The sequence below is a fragment of the Ambystoma mexicanum genome, chromosome 1q (genome assembly GCF_040938575.1).
Source record: "Ambystoma mexicanum isolate Mex_15411 chromosome 1q, UKY_AmexF1_1, whole genome shotgun sequence".
Classification (NCBI taxonomy): Eukaryota; Metazoa; Chordata; class Amphibia; order Caudata; family Ambystomatidae; genus Ambystoma; species Ambystoma mexicanum.
In genome coordinates, this window is record NC_090922.1 from 1,528,031,182 (window position 1) to 1,528,055,319 (window position 24,138).

Sequence of the window (24,138 nt, forward strand, 5' to 3'; positions counted from 1 at the left end):
GCGTGATCACAAATGGGAGCCTTTTATGAATTAGTATGAGCACCCCTCTCGCACCCATGGAGAAACCAGCGTGCACCACTGTGCGGTAGTTTGATCTTTGGAAGAATTTGCACACATTTCCTGCTAGATGTGTTTTGGACAGAAAGGCTATATCCGGGGAGTGTCTATTTAGGTGCTGCAGTACCAGTCTTCTTTTGATGCTGGATCCCAGCCCCTTCACATTCCATGACAGAAGTTTGAGCCTTCTTTGGGTTGAATTAGTCTCAGGTGCCATTGGCTGTTTGGGGTATAGATCCACGCATGTGTTTCCTCGGTTGTATACGTGGCAGTTGTACCGCGTTTGATCTGTGCAGTGTACTCATCGTGTCTTTGCATGCTAAACATTGAAAACGGATAAAAACGTCATCCACAACTCCCCCCACCCCATACTCCACCCCCAACTGAAGCATCTGTCGACCCAATATAAACATTCAACCAATAAAACCTTAAACTTTTGATTCGTTGCCTTGGTTGGGGAGTGGCTGTTCGGTCGGCCGCCAGCCTAGAGCCAGCCTAGATATGTCTTACATTTTAATTTCCATTATGGAGCGTGAGCTCCGTTGCATTACTTATGCGATGTTTCAGGCATCTTCACTGGCTGTTGTAGCTCTTTATATGTTTTCTTGGTGCTGATTCTCAATTTGCTGCTGCTGCAAATCCATGTCAGGTGGGTGCACAGGATGTGGTCTATTGCGTTCTCTTCTCCCCCCTCCCCCAGAGCCCCAGTCTCCATCTATGTGCCTCTCGGCCCAGCTCCACGCCTCCTTGGGATCTGTGAAATGTACCCTTATGGTAAATCTTAAGTTGGGCCGGAAAGATTAGCCCGTATTTAACACCCAGTGAGTGCAGGCGCTTCTTGAGCAGATCGAATGACTGGCGTGCCTTTTGCACTTCCTTGGTAAAGTCAGGGAAGAAGGCGATTTTTGATAGATTATACGTGATTGTCCCCTTTGATCTCGCCAGCTGCAGCACCGTATCCCTATCTCTATAGTTTAGAAATATTGCAATAACTGTGCGCGGTGGTGCTCCCGGGGTGACCCTGCCGGTTGGGATGTGATAGGCCCGTTCGATGGAAAAAAATGTTGAGAAGGATTGCGCATCATATGTGTCCACAAGCCATTCCTCGAGGAATAGTTCCATACAGTCCCCCTCTGCCTTCTCGGGAAGGCCAAGTATGCGAACATTGTTTCGCCTGGATCTGCCTTCGCTATCGTCCACTCTCGCCTCCAGGAGCTTGATGCGTGCCATCATGCCGGACATATTGCGGTTTATCCCCCGTAGGCTGTCTTCGGTTTCTGAAATTCGTGCCTCCGCCTCCCCAGTGCTTGAAGTCAGCTTTTGCAGGCGTGTCTTAGTTGGGACACGTCCGCACCGATACTGTCCATCTTTTTTTCCATTGAAGTTCTGGAGCTAGCAATGGCACTCATTATATCTCTGAGGGAGATATCCTCTTCCATGGAGTCTGATTCAGATATTTGCAGCCTCTCCAGGGAGCGAGTCGATGGTGTGGTGGCGTATTGCTCAATTCTGCTCTGCGTAGAGGTCTTCCTGGGTTAATCTTTCCCCATTTCCGGGTATCTGTTCCGGTATTGGCAGGGGTTCGTCCCGGGCAGGACAGGAGGGAACAGCGACGGGGCAGAAGGCTGACAGTGCCGCTGGACCGTGAGTGTTGTCGCCGAGTCCAGGCGTTGTGTGGGCGGAGCATTCAGGGATCTGCGCCAGTTGTGGTGTTATCAGTCCAATGACACTTTGTGATCGAGGCGCCCACCGGTCACCGAGACCCACACAGGGTTGCCCTGGATATGAACCTGCACGCATGTGCGCTCAAGCAGTAATGGTTGCACCACACTGTACAGCAACACCTTACACTACGCCCTCGTTGAAGGTGCTTGCCTCGTTTAGCTGGAGGAGGTGACAGCAATTTGGGGCATCAGTTCTTTCCCGGGTGCAGGGGTCACCCACTCATCGGGACATCTCTCCCTGTGTCTAGCAGTCGTCTGAGTCCCCTGAAGCAGAGCACCAGTCTGTGCACTCATGCAGTCCAGGAGGTGATTGATAGCCGGTGGGTGCCTACCGGTTTCGTAATAGTTTCAAGCATGCAATTCTGTGCATTCTATTGAGGCTACCCAGTTCGTTCCGCACAGAGGTGAAGCACAGGCCCGTTTGGTCGCGTGCTCCCATGCTAAACTCTGACTGCAGGCAAAGTTCTCTGTGTTACAAGCCGTATAGTCACTTCAGGTGCATACAGTAGGTACACTAGTGTCCATCACTGTCAGGGGGAGGATTCTGCAGCCATTCCGGGATGTATGCACCGTGATCTGCGATATGTAGTGTTGGGGCAGCTCTGCACAGCAGAGTTTCGCTCCGTTGCCCACCGAACCTTTACTCAGTAATGCCGTGTACCACATTCATTCCATTTATTTGAGGGGCCAAAGAGCGCACCTTGTGCTCGTATCTTTTGTGTTGTGGTTCCTTTCACTGGATGGGGCAGGGTCGGGGTAGAAATGGTTCATGTGCGCTCAGTCCGTGTCCCAGTCCGTGCTCCTGGGACAGGGCTCGTGGGTTCTTCCACTCCTGAACCCCTGTCGCCCGTTGCGCAGTTGCCTGTTTGCCCCAGTCCACGATTCCCTCAAGCCCTCTCCGTAGATCCAGGGGGACACCAGGGATCCAGCCGGGCCGCCCCAGCGAGCAGGGGGGGTTTGGGGGGGGTCGACAGTGTCTTGAAACTCGAGCCCCCGCCCGCGGCCACCCCCCTCTTCTTACCGCACAGTTGGTCTCGAGCCCCCGCGCCGCTGCAGCGACCTGATGAGCAGGCCTCGACACGTCTCAGTGTGTGAGGGATGCCGCCGGAGGTGGGTCAGTGGCGCACAAACGTGTCTCTCAGTCGCAGAAGCCGGCTCAGCTCCGCACCACCCCTCGCCTCTCGCGGGAAACCTCCCGGCTCGCCTCGGCCTTACAGAGCAGCCAGGGCAGAGCTGGTCGTGCAGTGCCGCTTCAGGGGCAGGAGCGCCGGTACCGCAATACGTGCGCCAGCTCGCACAGGGGGTGGGGGCCGGCAGGCGCTCCATGCTCTCGCCCGTCCCCTGGGTCCACAGGCACCAGCAGGATCGGTGTCGCGCTGCTACAGGCGGTCCGCAGACACCGGGGCAGGATTGTTTACACCTCCCTGCAGCCTGCCCTCCGCTGCCTCGTCTTGATCCCTCCGTCCACTGCCTGCAACGGTCTCATGGCAGCCATCTTGGGAGCGTTGGTTGGCGCGGAGACCGTGGCCACAAAACTACAATTCTACAGGATCGCACAGCACCTCTGCTCCGCTTTTCGTCGGGGGTCAATGCAGCATATAATCACACAGCTGTCGGATGAATTTTAAACCATCTAGGGTAGATAGATGCGCAGGATGGATGCAGGATTCGGCTGGCGGCACAGGAGCAATGGAGGTTTACGTCTCCATCGTTTGGCAGTTAGCCACGCCCCTCCACTGGGAACATCCTTAATACATTTCAGTCGGGATTCTTCCAGAACAGGGGACTGCGACAGTCCTTCTTTCTGTTGGAAAGGCCTCCGCGTACGGCAGTGTGAATTTACCCTGCCTGATAGACCTCTCAACTGCCTTGATATGGTGCATCGTGGGGTCCCAGTGGAGAAACTCTTCTGTTCTGAGGTGGACCACCACCTTTCTTCTGAAAGTTCACAGCAGACATGGGTGTCCTGTGGGGCACCCTAGAGAACACCACTGCCCCCTCATAGCCATGCCTAGTCATACAGACCAGTATGTGTGATTTCTCTTTTTTTTTAACCAGTCCTGCAATTCCCTTCCTAAAAATGTAAGTTGTTAAAAAATGTATAATAACAGTATTTCGACACTGCATTGTCTACATGTTTTTCAGTAAAGTTATTGTATCTAAAGTTCATAGTGTCAGCTATGGTTCATTTTGTTGGGGAATGTGCATCATATGTACAATGTACATGATCACATGGCCAAATATTTTTGATCGAAAACCTCGTTTTTATGACCTGCAGGTGTCATAATCTGTGCAGCTGGTGCTGAACCCATGAGTTGACCGTACATTCCTTGTCTTCCTATTGTTTCAATATTCCACCTGGTTTGTCCAGTTCTCTGCCTGCTATGCCATCCACTTGTAGACGCATACTTTATTTCCTCTTACATAATGAATAGACAAAGCTAACTAGAGGTTTATGCAAATTAGTGATCAGTAGTTCCACCCAGTATGTACAGCTACAGATCTATTGTGCTAGGTGCTAATAGCGATACATATTGCTTTCATGAATGCGTAGGGCTAGAATGCTCTGCTTGCGCTTCCCTGACTCGGGCTTAAGAACTGTTAGTTGCCCTGCTCCTCCCACTGATATCAATGAGAGACAAGGCCATCTTGTCCACCTAAAGTTAACAATTGACCTCCCTGCTGCAAAACCATACTACGTCTCAGGCTATGACTTGACTTTAACATTATGAACTTTTTGGTGTTATGAAACTTCTGAACTTGTCCTTACAGAGCAAATGAAGGGTGAAGCGTGTAATTTGAAGGACACTGCCCTCTGCAGCACTGGCTGCACCCAGCCGCACAGAGCCTTGTTATCATATCTATATTTTTTTTGTCCATTTAAGCAGCTAACCTTTACTTTTTACAGACACTCATTGCACTAATGCATTACTTCAGAGGTACATGGAAATGTGATATTCTTCCTAATGGTATGTCTTGAGTACATAATTGCTAATCAAATATGTTTGTTTGCTAATCAACACAATTTTAATTAGCAAATTCTGCTAATCAATTTTCGAAAACTAATTTATACCTTGAATGTAATTCTATTTTTTTTGTTTTATTTTATACAAGAAACCCTGATAAATTTAACGAAATCTTCATTTCCTCGTTGCTTCATACAATATGGTAAAAATTCACATTTCCACCGACTTCTTTCGTCGCAGGTTTGTCGTTTAAAGATTTCTAGAGCGAACAGTAGTGAGTAAACTACTTCTTTTAAGGCTCAGCGGGGATTTCCGTTGTGAGGCGCGGAGTGCTCTTGTTTGTTTATCTCTTTGAAGGTTGCCTCAATCAGGTTTGCTGTAGCCATTGACCATCTTGTGGATTCGCCTGATATCAATCTGGACCATATTTCGTCTTCTTGGAACATCCACAGGTTTTCCATCAACGGTATTAAGTAGGTGGTTCTGTTTTGTTCGTTTTTTACGCAATTTAAAACTAAATGCCTTAAAGTTTCTTTTGTTAATTCTATTTTCCCTTGTTCCCTCCCTTGCCTTGAAGCGCTTTGAAACACATTGGCCCTCATTACGACCCTGGCGGAAAGTGACTGACCGGACCGCCACAGCGTAAATAGCGTTTCCGCCATTGCACGAAGGAGCAAAGTGCGGCCCATTCCGACCCATCGGGCATGAGCACCACGGCATGGCGGAAGTGCAAAGTCCGCGATGGCGGAAATGACCCCAAAACGGCCCACACCGCCGCCGTACGGCGCCCTAGGTGCAATACCGCCACCCATCACAGCGGACACCGCAGTGTGCGCCTACCGGAAAGTACGGTGACCGGAAATATACGGAAACGGAAGTAAAAACATGGGCCCGGAACGGGAAACATCCCGCCGTACACCTATAAAACCACTAAAACCACACAACCACCAAAAACACTACCCTGAGACACACCCCAACCCGTCATCCACCCTAGCGAAACCAAGAAAAATGGGAAAAGTAGCGAAGAAAGCGTGCGACCGCAAGCGGCAGGTCCACTTCTCCCGTGAGGAACTCACCGTGCTAACAGAGACCCTCCAGGAGAATGCAGCCGTCGTCTTCTCCACGCAAATGACCAGGACGGCACTTGCAAACAAGAAGGCCATATGGGCTCTGGTGGCACAGCGGGTAAGTGCGGTGGGGACCGCACCCCGCAACCCACAGCAATGCCGAAAGCGATGGGACGACCTGCGGATACGCGTCCGCAGCATACTCTCTGCCAACCGCAACATTGCCACAGCCACCGGGGGAGGTCCTGAATCACCCATCAAGTTGACCCCCTGGGAAGAAATCTGTGCCTCCACCATCGGAATGGAGAGCATAGAGGGAGTCGGAGGGATGGAGAAAGGAGTGCAGACATCCGAAGATTCAGGTAGGTGGGCCAGATAAAACAATGCCAAATCCACAAAGTCCATTCATGTGAAGTACCATGTGTCCACATAGTGCAACAGAAACACATGTCCAGGAGAACGTCCACACACATCGGCCTGATAGCGCACGTTAAAACCCACAATAAATACATAATTAATCAAAAACCCCTAAAACACGCACTACACGTGCAGCAGGCACACCCTAACTGCAGGCTGCCAAACAACTGCACCCTCACTCCACACACAAATGAAAGCACCTCCAAGGCCCGACCCAAATCACCCTCAGGTACCACCCCAATGCATGTGATACAATGCCATTCCAATTCCCACAGACCCATCAATAACCCTCGCCCTCCTTTACTCCACCACAGGGTCCGATCCAAACGACGAGCATCAGGACACCCCTACCAGCACACCTGCAAAGAGGGCCAAGACCAACGGCCAAAGACCCTCCACCTCAGCTGCACGCATCAAGACACGGCAGCAGCACAAATCAGGTGGCAGCACAGAGGAGGGAACATCAACAGGCACCCCAGCAGCCAGCATGCCCACAACACCACCACCACAGGTCCCCCCAACGGATGCCACAGAAGGCACTGCCTCTGGTGGCAGCAGCACCATAGGTGACACCCCATTGATGGCAGCATGCTCCGACACAGAAGACGGGGATGTCGAAGTCAGATCCATCCATGACCTGTCCCAATCCCCCTGTCTGTCCCATCCCGTACAACATGAGGATGCCACGCAGGGGCACCCACAAGACGACGACTGGCCATCCCCCACAAGCCCTGTGGCAAGGCAACATGAGGTCCACAGCCCCTCTGTGACACCCCCGCAAATGGCCATGGCCCAGCAGAGGCAACAGTCCCTCGACCAGTTAATCGTGCAACAGCAGCAACTGGCCACGCTCCTCAAGGACCATGCCGATGAATGTGGGGGCACTAAGGCAGACATAGAAACATCCACTGAGACACTTAGGGCAGAAATGGAGAGAGGTACAGAGACACTAAGGGCACAAATGGAGAGAAGCACCGAGAGCCTCAGGGGGGAACTGCATGCGACGTCCAAAGACGTATGTGCCGAACTTGCCGCAGTGCGCCGTGTGCTCACTGAGCTCTCGCAAACCCTCAGGGACATGCATGGACGTGAGCAGGCAGAGACATCATCCGTTGCAAGTTCCGTCCAGGGCAGCCCCCAACGTAGATCTGGGAGGAACCTGCGCTCCACAGGCAGGGGTGCCCCTGACACCCGCAGAGGGGGCTTGCAATAGCGACTGCCCACTGACAATGAGCATCTTTGGACACTGGTGTTCGGGGGGGAGGTAGGAGGGTGGAGGGGGTGTGTTGGGCTCACTTGGGTGGCGGGTCGATAGGGTGTTCAACATGATATCACATATGCCATAAACAGTGCACGATCAACCAATGAGATGTGTGGACATTGATCTTTGTGTACTAGGCCATCATAGGCGTACAGTCCATATTGTGCATGTCCCAGACACACACAGTGCCACGAGTCCCGTGTCCATGTATCAGCCACCAGGCGTGAGTGCTAGAAGCATGCATCTATGAGATGCTGACGAATGTCACGGCCCTCCGGTGCCTCGCAGACTCCTTGAGGTGCTGCCACATCCCCACCCTCATCATGACCATCATCAGGTGCTTGCAGTTCTGCGTCAGGGGGCATGGGCACATTTCTACGTACGCACATGTTGTGGAGCATGACACATGCCATGACCATCTTTGCAACCTTCTCATGGCGGTACAGGAGTGCCCCGCCAGACCTGCTGAGGCAGCGGAAACGACCCTTCAGTAGGCCGAATGCCTGTTCAATGACTACACGGGTACGTGAGTGGGCATGGTTGTAGTCCTCCTCATGCTGGTCCCGTGGGTTCCGGACTGGTGTGAGGAGCCATCTCTTCAGTGGATATCCAGCATCACCTGTATGTGGACGATAAACGTATGATGTGGAATGCCATTGCTACGTACGCACACCCCCCCGCCCCCTTCCTGCCAGGTCATTGCCGAATCACATACCCCACATTATCATGCATGTAATGAGACTCACCGAGTAGCCAGGATCTGTTCCCTGCGTGTCGCTCCATGTAGCGTGGTATTGTAGAGTTCCTCAAGACCATAGAATCATGGGTTGATCCAGGGAATCGGGCACAACAATGTGTAATGATCCTGTTGGAGTCACACACCATTTGTACATTCAGGGAATGAAATTGTTTTCGGTTGCGGTACTGGGCCTCCATGGCATGTGGGACGACCAATTCCACATGGGTGCAGTCGATGGCACCAATGCAACCCGGTATGCCGGCAAGTGCATGGAATCCCACTTTTGTGTTGGTAATTTCCTGCTCCGAGCGTGGTAGAGAGATGTAGTCGTCTGCGTGCTGCAGGAGGGCATCGAGCACTTGCAATAGTGTCCGTGAGAACAGTGGCTGAGAAATGCCATGCAACTGTTCGACTGTGTGCTGGTAGGTGCCTGTGGCCAGGAAGTGTAGTACAGACACCACCTTCAGTAGGGGTGGGATGGCGGTTGGGCTATCTATCATGCTGACAAGGTCAGCCTGTGTCATGTCCACAATGGCGGCTATGGTGTCCCGGTCCAGACGGTAGAGGGTGTGGATCTGCTCATCAGTGAGGTTGAACGGATGTGCTCGGAGGCGTGGGATTGCGGGCTGCCTGCGTGGTGGTAGTGGCTGTGCTGGCGGCCCTTGCTGGCCCTGCCTTGCCCTCCTCCTCCTCCTGCGTCTCCTCCGTGCGGCCGGTTGTAGTTGGTGTTCGTCTTCTTCTTGGAGTTGGAGTACTTGCAGTGCTATCAGGTCCCCCAGGGCCAACATCACGAGTCCTGCCGGTAGCATTTCGGAGTGGGTGTGGTTGTGGGAGGAGACTGGGTGTGCAATTTATGTGTTTTCAGGCTGTATGGCCTCCACCTGTGGTGATTCATTCCACCTGTGCAAACTGCTCTCCCCTTTGGCCGAGCACGTCCCGCACACAACGCTGCAATTCGAGGAATGGCATCTTGCTATTGCAATCATGTATTTGTACCCGATGGCCGTGTAACATTGGTTGATATGTTCATTCTGCTGTGGTCCCATTGTTTCACATACTATCTGTGCAGTCGCGAACAGACTTGTGAAGGGTCAGTGGTACGTAGTACTCGAGTAACGGTGGGCCCTCATGCATCACTGTACCGAGTTGCAACGACGGGCGGGGCGTCCCATTTGTGGGTGAAGGCAGTTGCCATTTTCACACACAGCCGCACTAGATGGATTAATTTGTGATTTCAAACGGCCACAGATGCCTCTTCGACGTGATGTTGCAAATGAGGAATTCGAAGGGCGGCGCTTTCGGTTTTCAGCTAGCGGCGAGGAAATGCCCACAGGTCTGACTGCAAATATAACGTTCTATTGTTCAATGTCCTTGAGACAGGGGCCATGGCGAGGATGCAATGATTGATATGAATGGTTTGGGATGCGCAATAGCGACGTGGGCGATGAGGCCGGACGTTCCCAAATACATGTTACTTCACTACACTGGAATTACGGGCTGGGGCACTGTGGATTTTGCAGGCTGCATAACGCACAGACTCAATGGATATTTCTAATGTTATGTGAGTAAATATTCAGGCGTTTTAATCCCGGGATGAGGGAATGATGAATGGATGCATGGGCAGGTGATTTGATACAGAGTTTGCCATGTACAGGGCTTCTTGGAATCTATCCGCCTCCCCTGCGCTATGTGATGCAGGGCTGCCATAGTGGGACCATCGTCTATCTGGCCTTGTTGAGCCCTCCCTGTCTCGACGCGCCCTCAGACACTTGTGTCCATGCACGTTACCAATCCCATCTGATGGATTCTGTTTTGACAGACGCATGCACAGGTACACTCGTTTGTGATGGTGTTTACACCTCGATATAGATAGTTATGAGTCGCAAGTGGTTTTTGGGTGGTGATGATCCTTTGGAGTGGGCTAGCATGCATATGGCTGTGGATTTAGTGTGATCATTGAAGTGAGTTGTTCGAATGTAGTTCTGATGGCCATTCTATTCTTTTTCTTTTCTTTTGGTTGACAGGTATCTCCTCCCCTTTTGCCACTGCCATCTGTATGCCACTCCTGCAGATGGCTTTTACTCCCGACACCTGCTGCTTCGTGTTAATCAGTGGAGCAGCATTACGATCTTATGGGACGATCGCCAATGGGCCACATGCCCTTACGCAGTACTGGTGGCTCGGAGCAACATTTCGGCCTTTCAGCTGGACTAGTGCCTCCCCATTGGGACGGCCCTGCGGTTCTGTGCGCTTCCATGTTGCCTTTTCGTACGTGAATGTGGCTCTGTGTACCATGATGGAACAGGGCGTCACACAAGTAGTGGCTGGTCATTTCTTGCGGATGCAGCCCACAATGGTGAAATGTGTTTTGGAGTTCATGGCCTAATGGCTGTATGGGCTTGGTGATTTTGTTGTGCATTAAATTTCTATTCTGATTTGGCCCGTGTAGCGTTCTTCTTTGCAAGTGATGTGGCATATTCCTATTTGGGGAGCGATGTATTGTGAGGAGATCTGCATTGGGTTCCAGCTTCGGAGTTTAGTTGCGTGGTACTGTACTGGGCGCGTTTGCCTACGAAGCCCAGTGAGGTCAGGGATGGGGGCTGCCAATATGACTGTTTGAATGTTGTCATGCTCAGGGGCGGGGGATTGGGTTTTGTGTAACAGATGCCGGTCAGCCAGGTGGACTGGTGGCATGATGTGATTTTCGGAATATTGCTGGTCACAGGTGCCTGTGTTTGCGTGCGTTTCGGGGGGGGGGGGGGACTGTGGTCATGTCCATTGGATTGGCTTCTGTATTCGTGCCATCTGTGCCCTGCAGCTCCCATTGGCCCCTCTTGTGTTTCTTTTGTTCGTTGGCATGCATGGGTGACTTGTACATTTCACTGGTTGCATTGTGACTTCATTGCACCTACGGGGAGTTGTACTTTGTGGGCAGGGAGCGGTGTACAGGCACTCAGTGGGGCCGTTTACGGTTGATTCGCGATGCCGTACTTCTCACCATGGCGGAATGGTACATTCCGCCATGCTTGATGGCGTTAGGTACATGTCCGCTAGGGTCGGAATTAGCGTACCCTTGCGCCATGGTGGTGTTTACGGTTTGGCATGGCGCGCGCGCGCGTGCTTGGTGCAGTTAGCGTTGGCGTTCACTACGGTGTCGCTAATGGCTTCGTACTTTGCGGTGACGGGTCATAGTCGCACCGAGCGCTATTCGATGGCGGTATTGCATTTCCGCCATCGTTTTCCGAATTCCGCCAGGGTCGTAATGAGGGCCATTGTGTATAGGCGCTATATAAATAAAGTATCATATCATATCATCAGACTTAAACCAAATCATCAACAGTTTGGAGCTCTTCTTAAAACTCAATGATTTACCTGTTAGTGTTTGGATTTTGACTTCATCTTCTCTGCATTGATGATCAGCGCCAAGAGGTGATACATTTTCACAGTGGGACCTATCTAAATGATCTCACTCACTCACTCACTCCCTCACTTGAGAAGGACCTGCAATGCTACCACCAGGCTGCAGCTCACCAGACACAGCCTAAGTACCCCCTGAGCCACTTGCCGAGACCCCAATGTTGTTTATGTATCACAAAGACAGTACCAACCACCTGCGTCTACCTGACACCCCAAAGGCGAGCTTCAGCAATGCACAGGGAGTCTTGTAAAGGAACTCCCTCAAAAAAAACAGAACACAGTACCTTTGCTGCTGATCTTGATCTTCAGTAGGTCGGAGGGGGGTCCCCGGCTGGTGCAGTGGTAGATGAGCACATCCAGCTGGTACTCCTTGTCGTACTCCAGGTTGGGGATGCGGGCGGAGTGCACGTACATGGACGGCACCTTCTCCTCGTGGATGAGGACCCTGTCAGCTTGGAAGAGGCGCACCAAGAAGCCAGTGCCGGTCGGCAGATACGGAAGGCGCCAAGCGACGTTCAACGTGTTCCGGCCCTCAACCGAGTGGCCCTCGATCACTGGCTTCACTGTCGGCTCTGCGTGAAGAGGTAAAGCCATAGCGTGAGTGGGTGAGGGAGTGAGCCCATGCTGTGAGCGAGAGGGTGGAAGGGAGGCAGGAGGACTGGGGTTATAAGTAATGAAGGTATTCTTTATACTCTGCTGGTACCACCCTACTGGTCTTCCAGTACAGAAGTATGCCTGTAAATTGGCAAATCGTTGCCCCACCCCAGAAATACAAAACTGAGTCTGAGGGGGAGAAGAGCTGGGAAGTGTGAAGTATGAGGGCCAAGTGAGAGCAACTGCACACAAACAGACCATGAATGAGTGGTGCAGCACTGAATAGGCAGGAAGGCAGTGAGTGCTTGTGCAAAGAGACTCAAATGTGCTGAGGCGAGCTGAGTGAGGGGAGCAAAGCAGGGCTACAGTGCATAATCATAAATACGAGGGGCAGAAAAGTGGACCTCAAATAGCAGGAACAGTCAGTAGGTGTGTGGTCGTGTGAAAGGCTTGAAATGTGCTCAAGCGTTTCCTTAAAGTGTGGAGGAAACGCAGTAGGTTAATCCAAAGCAGTGTTTAGAGGTGGCAGAGTACAAAGGTACGTCCAGTAGATGGGGAGGAAGAGGGTAGGACAGGTATGAGGTGGTGCAGGGGTCCAAACTCCATGCGTCACTATCGCAACATATGCTGTTCCATAGGAGTGGCCCTGTACAATTCACTGGGTCGCTGGAAAGTGAATGCTCTGTGTGGTGCCTTTAAAACTGTGTGCCAGGTGTAAAGCACCGAGTGAGTGAAATGAGATTAGTGAGTGTGCCAGTGAGTTAGTGAGCGCACTGAGTACAGTGGGTGTGTGAATGGATGAGTGAGCAAGTGGTGGGGATAATTGAGTGTGAGTAGGGGGGGTAAGTGGGTGAGCGAGTCAGTGAAGTGGCAAAGGGAGTGTGGGGAGCACCATGAGTGAGTGAGTAAGTGGTGGGTGGGTGAGTGAGGGTGATCAGGTGGATGAATGGGGGAGTGGCGGAGAAAGTGAGTGAGTAAGCAAGCAAAATGAAGTTTTACATTGCAAATGCTGGCATACGCATGGCATCAGCTCAGCGGTGCTATGATCTACTGTATTGCCCAAGTACACTTCCAGTGAGATTGCGAACACGCCCCATGGGTATTGTACATAACCTGCCTGTACAACAACCCCCTTCAACCATCTGCCCCGTACCTGCTCAGTTATCAATATAAATGTCTCTATTATCGCCCTCAGCATTCTTCGCCGAATCACTTACCTAATCCAGTTAATACATTCCGATTGCTACTGACATAGAGTAACCCTTTGATATGCCTTTGTCAGGAAGCAAGAGCTGCCAGGCGGGGATGCATGTCAACAGCAATAGAGCTTGGCATAGCCCATGGCATTTTCTGTAATTTGCAGCTGGTCTCTTTGGCCAATACCACTTCTCCAATGTTATTTAAAATGCAGAATTTCCCACAAACATTCCCTAAATTACACTCTTGGCTACTAAAAAACTGTGTGCCATTAAAAGTTATACATTACAATTTGGAATCTGGGAACTTTGTGCACGGGGGTATTGTTTCCGGTTCTGATGTGTGCTGGTCCCTGAGCCCAGGGCTCCTCAATTCGGCGTCACTAGGGGGAGGGTGCTTAGGGGGCTATAGCCCCGGGTCTTTTGGTTGTAGCCCCAGATAGAAGCTCAGGGGATACAATCAAAAGGCTTAGCTAACCCCGGGTCCCGACAGTTCTTACATTAGCGTAGCCCCGGATCTTTTCCAGACCTAGCAACACTCCTGCACGGCATAGAGTTTTCCTGCGGCTCCCAGAGAAAGGCCTTTTCCAGGTCCTATTATTTTCTCAGGTCTTGCTCCTATTTCCTGTCCTACCCCGGCACTTCCCGTGTCAGTGCCTTATGCCAGAACCAATTATTTTCTCAGGTCCGTTGTTAGGCAGAATCCAGTGCAGTTCCCTTAGGGAGCAATACACCAGATTAGGACTACAGGTGAGAGCAATAAATCCCCTTTGGTATCAGTCCGTACCACAAAGATTTAGTTGGTAGCTGTGGCTGAGCAGTCAGACTTATCTCAAGAGGGAGATGAGCAGTATTCAGGGTTTACACATTAGGCCCAGTAGACTATGGAACAAAGAAACACTGATCAAAGCTTGTAGTTAAAAAGTAGATATATATTTATTTTATACACTTCTAATCAGGGCTTCACCGGTGGTTCAGTCGTTGCAGATGTCTTTGGCTTCTCTCCTCTTCGGCTTCTTAGTTCCAGTGGCGATGTCTTGCTCTTCCAGTCCTCAGGAACCTGCTTTTATGCAAAAAGATCCCCATTCATACAGCCTAGCTGTCACTCTCACAGTGGAGTGGTCATATTGGCGGGAGACCCTCCAGCCTATCAGGAGAGAGTGCGACCTGGGTTGCGGAGGCAACCCTGTCCAGGGGTCCTACTCCCCCTCCCACACAATGGACCCACCCCAGACTCAGTGGCACCGGAAGGAGGGCTTCTGGGCAGAAGCTCGCCAAACGGACCAACAAAGTATCCCCGACCTGAGTTAGGATTGTAGAGAAAGGCACCAGAAAGAAGTTATATTAAAGTTCTGGCAATAAAAACCCACCGGAGCAAAGTTAATATTAAAATGCACTGGCGGTATGTTAGAGGCTGTCAGAAAAAGTGGTAGCCTCGAACAATGGGAAAATCCCATACAGAAATATTTGCGGTCGAAACTTTTGAGAGAGGAACTTTAGGTTACCCCCTCGAAAATGAACATAGGGGAAAAACTATTAACCCCTTCCAGTACCTCCATAGTAAGACGGGTTGTACTGGTTTAGTTCATAGGATTTGACTAGTAAAGTCAATGGGGACGTTACATGCCCTAGGAGACAGTAGTCGGTCCCAGGGTATGGAGTCTATGTTTGGGGGTCGCTACGACACCCCTGTGTCACTGCACTGAGGGTGCTGTGGGACACATGTGCATAAAGATGGTTCGTATGGGGTTGAGAAAGATCCCATAGGCATTAAACACAAAAATAGCCTAGAACACACATAGCAAAAATGCCTAAGAGTGGGAAAAAGAGTCTCACTCTTAGCAGGTAAAAATAAATAAACCCTTCAAATCCAGCAAAGCTGCTGGGGGACTCTATAGGGAAGGGAAATTAGCCAAAGAATGAGAATTCTCCCTAACATCCGTCTTCCAGTGCTACCCTGGCACTTCCCCTGTCAATGCCTTATGACAGAACCCATTATTTTCTCAGGTCTTGCTCTTCCTTCCAGTCCTACCCATGCACTTCCCATGACGAGGCCCTTTTCTGTTGGCAGTCTCCTGCCTCTCCTCGTTGCTTCCTGCAGGGACCCCCGTCTCAGCTTTATGTACAAGTCCGGGCAGTCTTGGCGCTATGTTCTTGAACTGCCCGCGTCAGTCTCCATATTTTCCAATCGACTTCTGATTCTGTCATTTGTACAATAATAATTTGGCATTTATATAGCGCTACAAACCCTCAGGTATCTGAGCGCTGCTTATTATTACCCACGGTGTGTGGTGCTCATTTATCGACCTCGGAAGGATAAAAGGCTGAGTTTGGCCCCGCCGGGATTCGAACCTGCGTTAGCAAGCTCTACTCGCTGTGCCACTTGACCGGCTTGACCTCGCTGTGCCAATTCCCCTTTCCTCCTCTTTAGTGTTTCTGTCCTCGTGGTGTCATTCTGCTGCCCTTTATCCTCATTTGCACTCTCGTTCACTATTTCTTGGGTCCCATTCCGGTAAGTTTTTCACGCCCTTGTTTCTTCTTTTCCCCACCTCACCTTTACCTCACCTTTACTAACTACCACTTGAATAATCCTCAGTCTAAGTGTAATGTTGGGTTTCACTTTGACAGTCTTTGTTACCCAGCATGCATGTCCAATAGAATATGCAAGCCTGAGGGCTTTTTGCCTCACCTGCCTTGCATTGCCCATTAGGCATGCAGGCTGGGCAACATTCAGACAGTCTAGGGATATGCGTAAGAAGCGCTCATGCTCCTGCACGATCGTGCAGAACCAGGATGCACAGTTTACTTCCTGGTTCCCATTTGTGTGTCACTGGAGCCGGAGGGCTTCAGAGGGGTTCTCTGGGAAGAGGTGTTTGGTAATGAGCTGAATGGACTGGGCTTAGGGCAATAAGAAAATGTTTTTATGTAAGCATGTGTGAATAAATGCATATGTGGATGATACATGGGTGGGTGTTGGTTGTGCGTTTGAATGAACGGGTATATGGTGTATGCATGTGTGAGTGAATGCTGTGTGCATAAGCCAGTGAATCTTGCATGAATGTGTGTGGTGTGCAATTGCATGTTTGAGCCGGCCCACTGATTTTGTGGGATGTGTGGTTTAGAAGGATACAAGCATGATCGGCATCTGATCAAGCAAGCATGATAAGTCTTATTATGTGGCTAGACTGGCCTTTTAGTGCAGCCAGCCCAGACATTTTTTAATGGACATCTTTGATAAAGCAAGCATGATAAGTGTTTTTACGTAGCTTTACTGGCATTTTGGTGCAGCCAGTCTAGCTAGGAATTTCTTACTGTGGCATGACATTTTTAACTGGGCATCTTTGCTAATACAAGCATGAAAAGCATTATCATGTGGCTAGACTGACATAGTCTCGGTATTTCTTTCACATGGAATGGTTTCCTGAACATCTATAATAAAAAATCATGTTGTATGTTAATAGATAGTTAGACTGGAATTTTGGTGCAGCCAGTCTAGCTATTTCTTTGGCATTCCATTTTTTGCTGGGCTTCTGAGATAAAGCAATTGGGATATGTGTTATTATGTGGCTAACCTGGCATGTTTGTGCAGCCAGTTTAGCTATTTCTTATTGCTCCTTGCCATTTTTTTTTTACTGTGCATCTATGATCAAGCAATCATGATGTTTTATTACGTGGCCAGGCTAGTATTTTGATGCAGCCAGTTTGGACATGTTTTTTTATTGTGGCATGGCATTTTTTCATTGCAAAACCAACAGGGGTATGCTCTTACAAGGGTATACTGCCATATATTGGCAGAACCAGCATTTACTTGATTTCTTATAGTATAATTACTGGCATTATGTGAAAGCAAACATAAGTATGCTTTTAAATGGAAATATTGCCATATATTGGTGCAGCCAGCAAGGATATATACGGGCACAGCCAGCGTGAACATGTATTTAAACTGGCACATATTGTGGTGAAAGTTATCATAAAAATGTGTTACTAAATGCTCCCATGCACTGTTGATGACTTGCATCTATTGGATGTTTTCCTGAGTTACCCTATAAAACCAATTACAAACTATCTGGTGTTTTACCAAATTGTTCACTTAGTGTGCTGAAAAGTTCACCATTTTAATCCATAATTCAAAATATTTTCTCATGGGGAGAGCGCACCCAACTCCTCCTTGGTTGCTTCTGGCTCTAACGCTTCACTCAGTTGCTCATGAATATTTCTGGGAAATACACCCGCCAATAAAAATTTCACCAGGCAGTGCCATTACTGAATGGATACCACATGCGGTAACAGTATTTGAGTTTGGAGGTATTTATAAAAGGAAATTACCACCTCATTCTAAATGAGTCCTAGGTCATTAAGGTTATTGTGCACAGCTTCAGTGAATGCCTATCAGTGCTCTTCCAGGTTGGCAAAGATTCTGGGAGACCCAGCACTTCCTACAGACCACATAAAGACCTCTGATTGGCCGAACATCGGAGCCCCTGTGGCGCTTTCACTCTGTAGAGGAGAAACCTTGCAGGTACCTGGACAATCCGTCTCCATGATGGCCACGGGTCCCAGTTGGCCCTCTCCCCCGAGGCCCGGTCGCATCAGCTGCACTTGCACCTGGTAGGCAGTTCTTGGTCTAAGGTTCATCAGCGTGATGTTTTCATTGTTTTCAACTAAGAAAAATAGAAGGCAAAAACATTCAGAGTCAGAAATCACACACACATGCAAGCTACAAAGAAATAGCCATGTCTATGGAGCACGTGAAGTAAACATGTCTAGGGAGCCCAAGGGGAAACACACCCCTCATAGAACATTGAGGGCTGAGATTACCAAAACACAGGGGTCGCATATTGAAAAATGAGGATGGTGGCACCAGCTGCAGGAGAGAGGGGGCACTTATGCATACTACTGCGGGAACACATATGCATACAAAAGTACATACACATCAACAGAACATACACATCAACAGAACAGTGGTGTGCATGTGCCCACCAACACACACACACACACCAGACCAGCAGCAGAGTCGCATCCACAGAACAGACGGAGGTGCTCATCTTTAGAACTGAGGTGTACACATATCTGCACAAAATATGGAGACACACATCTTCAGGCAAAGGGGAGACCACATCTACAGGCAGAGGTGGAGACACATCTATAGACAAAAGGGAGACCAAATCTACAGGCAGACGTGGAGAGTCATCTATAGACAAAATGGAGACCACATCTACAGGCAGAGGTGGAAACACATCTATAGACAAAAGGGAGACCACATCTACAGGCAGAGGTGGAGAGTCATCTATAGACAAAAGGGAGACCACATCTACAGGCAGAGGTGGAAACACATCTATAGACAAAAGGGAGACCACATCTACAGGCAGAGGTGAAGACTCATCTATAGACAAAAGAGAGACCACATCTACAAGCAGAGGTGGAGACACATCTATAGACAAAAGGGAGACCACATCTACAGGTAGAGGTGGAGAGTCATCTATAGACAAAAGGAAGACCACATCTACAGGCAGAGGTGGAGACACATCTATAGACAAAAGGGAGACCACATCTACAGGCAGAAGTGAAGACCCATCTATAGACAAAAGAGAGACCACATCTACAGGCAGAGGTGGAGACACATCTATAGACAAAAGGGAGACCACATCTACAGGCAGAGGTGGAGACCCATCTATAGACAAAAGGGAGACAACATCTACAGGTAGAGGTGGAGACACATCTATAGACAAAAGGGAGACTAAATCTACAGGCAGAGGTGGAGATCCATCTAAAGACAAAAGGGAGACCACATCTACAGGCAGAGGTGGAAACACATCTATACACAAAAGGGAGCCCACATCTACAGGCAGAGGTGGAGATCCATCTATAGACAAAAGGGAGACCACATCTACAGGCAGAGGTGGAAACACATCTGTAGACAAAAGGGAGACCACATCTACAGGCAGAGGTGGAGATCCATCTATAGACAAAAGGGAGACCACATCTACAGGCAGAGGTGGAAACACATCTATAGACAAAAGGGAGACCCCATCTACAGGCAGAGGTGGAGACCCATCTATAGACAAAAGGGAGACCACATCTACAGGCAGAGTGGAGACACATCTATAGACAAAAGGGAGGCCACATCTACAGGCAGAGGTGGAGACACATCTATAGACAAAAGGGAGACCACATCTACAGGCAGGGGTGGAGACACATATATAGACAGAGGTGGACTGTAAAACAGTGGGTGAACAAACACCTGCATAGAGACAAACATCTAATAAACAGAGAGAGGGAGTCACATACATCTACAAACCAGAAAGAGACAAACATTTACAGAATAGATGGAGGCAATCATCTATAGACCAGAGGGGAACGGAGACATAGATATACATCTGTTTTCCATTGTAACTAAGCTCTCAAGTATCCTTGTAATGCTTGCACCCGGCTACCTGCGGGTTTGGTTTTGCGCTATATCAAATAAACAAACAAACAAACAAACAAACATCTACAGGCCATGGGGGAGACACACATCTACATAAAAGGGGCAGAAACACATCTACAGACCAGGGGAGAGGCACACACATCTACAAACCAGTAAGAGACAAACATCTATCATCTATAGACCAGAGGAGAACAGAGACATAGATACACATCTACCGGCCATGGGGGAGACACAGATCTACAGAATGGAAGGAGACACTGATCTATAGACCAGTGGGGTACAGAGACAGAGATAAAGATCTACGGAATAGGGGGAAACACATATCTATAGGCCAGAGAGAGACACACATCTGCAAACCAGAAAGAGATGCACATCTACATAACAGATAAGAGTCAATCATTCATAGACCAGGGGGGGGACAGATACATAGATACACATCTGCAGACCATGGGGGGCGGGGGCACATATCTAAAGGCCAGAGGAAGACACACATCTACAGAATAGGGACACACACAAATCAATGGTTCAGAGGAAGACACACATCTACAGAATAGGGACACACACAAATCAATGGTTCAGAGGAAGACACACTTGTACAGAACAGAGAGAGTCACACACAGTCAGACTAGTGGCACACACAAACAGCTACAGATTACAGAAGACAAACATCTAGAGAACAGAGATACACACCTATACAATGGGGGGGGATACATATCTACAGATACACAAAATGGGGACACAGCTACAAAACCGAGGTACACATTTATAGAACCGTGGTTGTGGGGACATTTAAAGACAAGAGGGAGGCACAAATCTATAGAATGGAGTTGGGCACCCATCTACAGACAAGCATGATACTCACCTGTACAGAAATGAGGCCGAACAATTACCTACAGAACAGAGGGTTGACATGCTCTATATCCCAAGGAATGAGACTGCCAACAAGCAATCAGGGCGCTACATCCCTAGGACTCTGAGTGCCAAGAAGCAAGCAGGGCACTATATCCCTAAGACTGAGGCTGCCAAGAAGCATGCAGGGCACTATACCCCTAAGACTGAGACTGCCAAGAAGCAAGGAGGACACTACACCCCTAGGACTGAAACTGCCAAGAAGCAAGCAGGGCGCTACATCCCTAGGAATGAGACTGCCAAGAAGCCAGCAGGGCACTATATCCCTAGGACTGAGACTGCCAAGAAGCAAGCAATGCTCTATATATCTCTAGGACTGAGACTGCTGAGAAGAAAGCAGGGCGCTACATCCCTAGGACTGAGACTGCCAAGAAGCAAGCAGGGCGCTACATCCCTAGGAATGAGACTACCAAGAAGCAAGCAGGGTGCTACACCCCTAGGAATGAGACTACCAAGAAGCAAGCAAGGCACTATATCCCTAGGACTGAGACTGCCAAGAAGCAAGCAGGACACTACACCCCTAGGGCTGAAACTGCCAAGAAGCAAGCAGGGCGCTACATCCCTAGGAATGAGACTGCCAAGAAGCCAGCAGGGCACTATATCCCTAGGACTGAGACTGCCAAGAAGCAAGCAATGCTCTATATATATCTAGGACTGAGACTACCGAGAAGAAAGCAGGGCGCTACATCCATAGGACTGAGACTGCCAAGAAGCAAGCAGGGCGCTACACCCCTAGGAAGGAGACTACCAAGAAGCAAGCAGGGCACTATATCCCTAAGACTGAGACTGCCAAGAAGCAAGCAGGACACTACACCCCTAGGACTGAAACTGCCAAGAAGCAAGCAGGGCGCTACATCCCTAGGAATGAGACTGCCAAGAAGCCAGCAGGGCACTATATCCCTAGGACTGAGACTGCCAAGAAGCAATCAATGCTCTATATATCTCTAGGACTGAGACTGCCAAGAAGAAAGCAGGGCGCTACATCCCTAGGACTGAGACTGCCAAGAAGTAAGCAGGGCACTACATCCCTAGGAATGAGACTACCAAGAAGCAAGCAGGGCGCTACACCCCTAGGAAGGAGACTACCAAGAAGCAAGCAGGGCACTATATCCCTATGACTGAGACTACCAAGAAGCAAGCAATGCTCTATAAATCTCTAGGACTGCGACTGCCACGAAGCAAGCAGGGCACTACATCCCTGGGAATGAGACTGCAAAGAAGCAAGCAGGGCACTATATCCCTAGGACTGAGACTGCCAAGAAGCAAGCACAGCGCTACATCCCTAGGACTGAGACTGAAAAGAAGCAAGCAGGGCGCTACATCCTGACTGAGGACTGAGACTGCCAAGAAGCAAGCAGGGCGCTACATCCCTAGGACAGAGACTGCCAAGAAGCAAGCAGATTGCTACATCCCTAGGACTGAGACTGCCAAGAAGCAAGCAGAGCACTACATCCCTAGGACTGAGACTGAAAAGAAGCAAGCAGGGCGCTACATCCCTAGGACTGAGACTGCCAAGAAGCAAGCAATGCTCTATATATCTCTAGGACCGAGACTGCCAAGAAGCAAGCAGGGCGTAATATCCATAGGACTGAGACTGCCAAGAAGCAAGCAGGGTACTATATCCATAGGACTGAGACTGCCAAGAAGCAAGCAGGGCGCTACATCCCTAGAACTGAGACTGCCAAGAAGTAAGCAATGCTCTATATAAATCTATGACTGAGACTGCCAAGAAGCATGCAGGGTGCTACATCCCTGGGACTGAGACTGCCAAGAAGCAAGCACGGCGATACATCCATAGGACTGAGACTGCCAAGAAGCAAGCAGGGCGCTACACCCCTAGGAATGAGACTACCAAGGAGCAAGCAGTGCACTATATCCCTAGGACGGAGACTGCCAAGAAGCAAGAAGGGCGCTACATTCCTAGAACTGAGACTGCCAAGAAGTAAGCAATGCTCTATATATATCTATGACTGAGACTGCCAAGAAGCATGTAGGGTGCTACATCCCTGGGCCTGAGACTGCCAAGAAGCAAGCACGGCGCTACATCCCTAGGACTGAGACTGCCAAGAAGCAAGCAGGGTGCTACACCCCTAGGAATGAGACTACCAAGAAGCAAGCAGTGCACTATATCCCTAGGTCTGAGACTGCCAAGAAGCAAGCAGGACACTACACCCCTAGGACTGAAACTGCCAAGAAGCAAGCAGGGCGCTACATCCCTATGAATGAGACTGCCAAGAAGCCAGCAGGGAACTATATCCCTAGGACTGAGACTGCCAAGAAGCAAGCAATGCTCTATATATCTCTAGGACTGAGACTGCCAAAAAGCAAGCAGGGCGCTACATCCCTGGGAATGAGACTGCAAAGAAGCAAGCAGGGCACTAAATCCCTAGGACTGAGACTGCCAAGAAGCAAGCACAGCGCTACATCCCTAGGACTGAGACTGAAAAGAAGCAAGCAGGGCGCTACATCCCTAGGACTGAGACAGCCAAGAAGCAAGCAGGGCGCTACATCCCTAGGACAGAGACTGCCAAGAAGCAAGCAGAGTGCTACATCCCTAAGACTGAGACTGCCAAGAAGCAAGCAGAGCACTACATCCCTAGGACTGAGACTGAAAAGAAGCAAGCAGGGCGCTACATCCCTAGGACTGAGACTGCCAAGAAGCAAGCAATGCTCTATATATCTCTAGGACCGAGACTGCCAAGAAGCAAGCAGGGCGTAATATCCATAGGACTGAGACTGCCAAGAAGCAAGCAGGGTACTATATCCATAGGACTGAGACTGCCAAGAAGCAAGCAGGGCGCTATATCCCTAGGAATGAGACTGCTATGAAGCAAGCAATACTCCATATATCTCTAGAAATGAGACTGCCAAGATGCAAGTAGGGCACTACATCCCTAGGACGGAGACTGCCAAGAAGCAAGCAGGGCGCTACATCCCTAGAACTGAGACTGCCAAGAAGTAAGCAATGCTCTATATATATCTATGACTGAGACTGCCAAGAAGCATGCAGGGTGCTACATCCCTGGGACTGAGACTGCCAAGAAGCAAGCACGGCGCTACATCCCTAGGACTGAGACTGCCAAGAAGCAAGCAGGGCACTACACCCCTAGGAATGAGACTACCAAGAAGCAAGCAGTGCACTATATCCCTAGGACTGAGACTGCCAAGAAGCAAGCAGGGCACTACATCCCTAGGACTGATACTGCCAAGAAGCAAGCACAGTGCTACATCCTTAGGACGTAGAGAAGAAGCCAAGAAGCAAGCAATGCTCTATATATCTCTAGGACTGAGACTGCCACGAAGCATGCAGGGCGCTACAATCCTAGGGCTGAGACTGCCAAGAAGCAAGCAGGGCACTACATCC

At 49.8% G+C, this 24,138-nt stretch overlaps 1 protein-coding gene across 1 annotated transcript in view; it reads right to left on the minus strand.

Annotated features, from left to right (window-relative positions):
- Window positions 1-24,138, minus strand: part of TIE1 (tyrosine kinase with immunoglobulin like and EGF like domains 1) — a 538,492-nt gene that overhangs the window by 142,347 nt on the left and 372,007 nt on the right. The window contains exons 11-12 of the mRNA XM_069642443.1: window positions 17,962-18,099; window positions 11,933-12,220 (exon numbers count right to left, since the gene is read on the minus strand). Coding sequence (XP_069498544.1) covers window positions 11,933-12,220; window positions 17,962-18,099 — 426 coding nt within the window. The remainder of the gene's footprint in view (window positions 1-11,932; window positions 12,221-17,961; window positions 18,100-24,138) is intronic.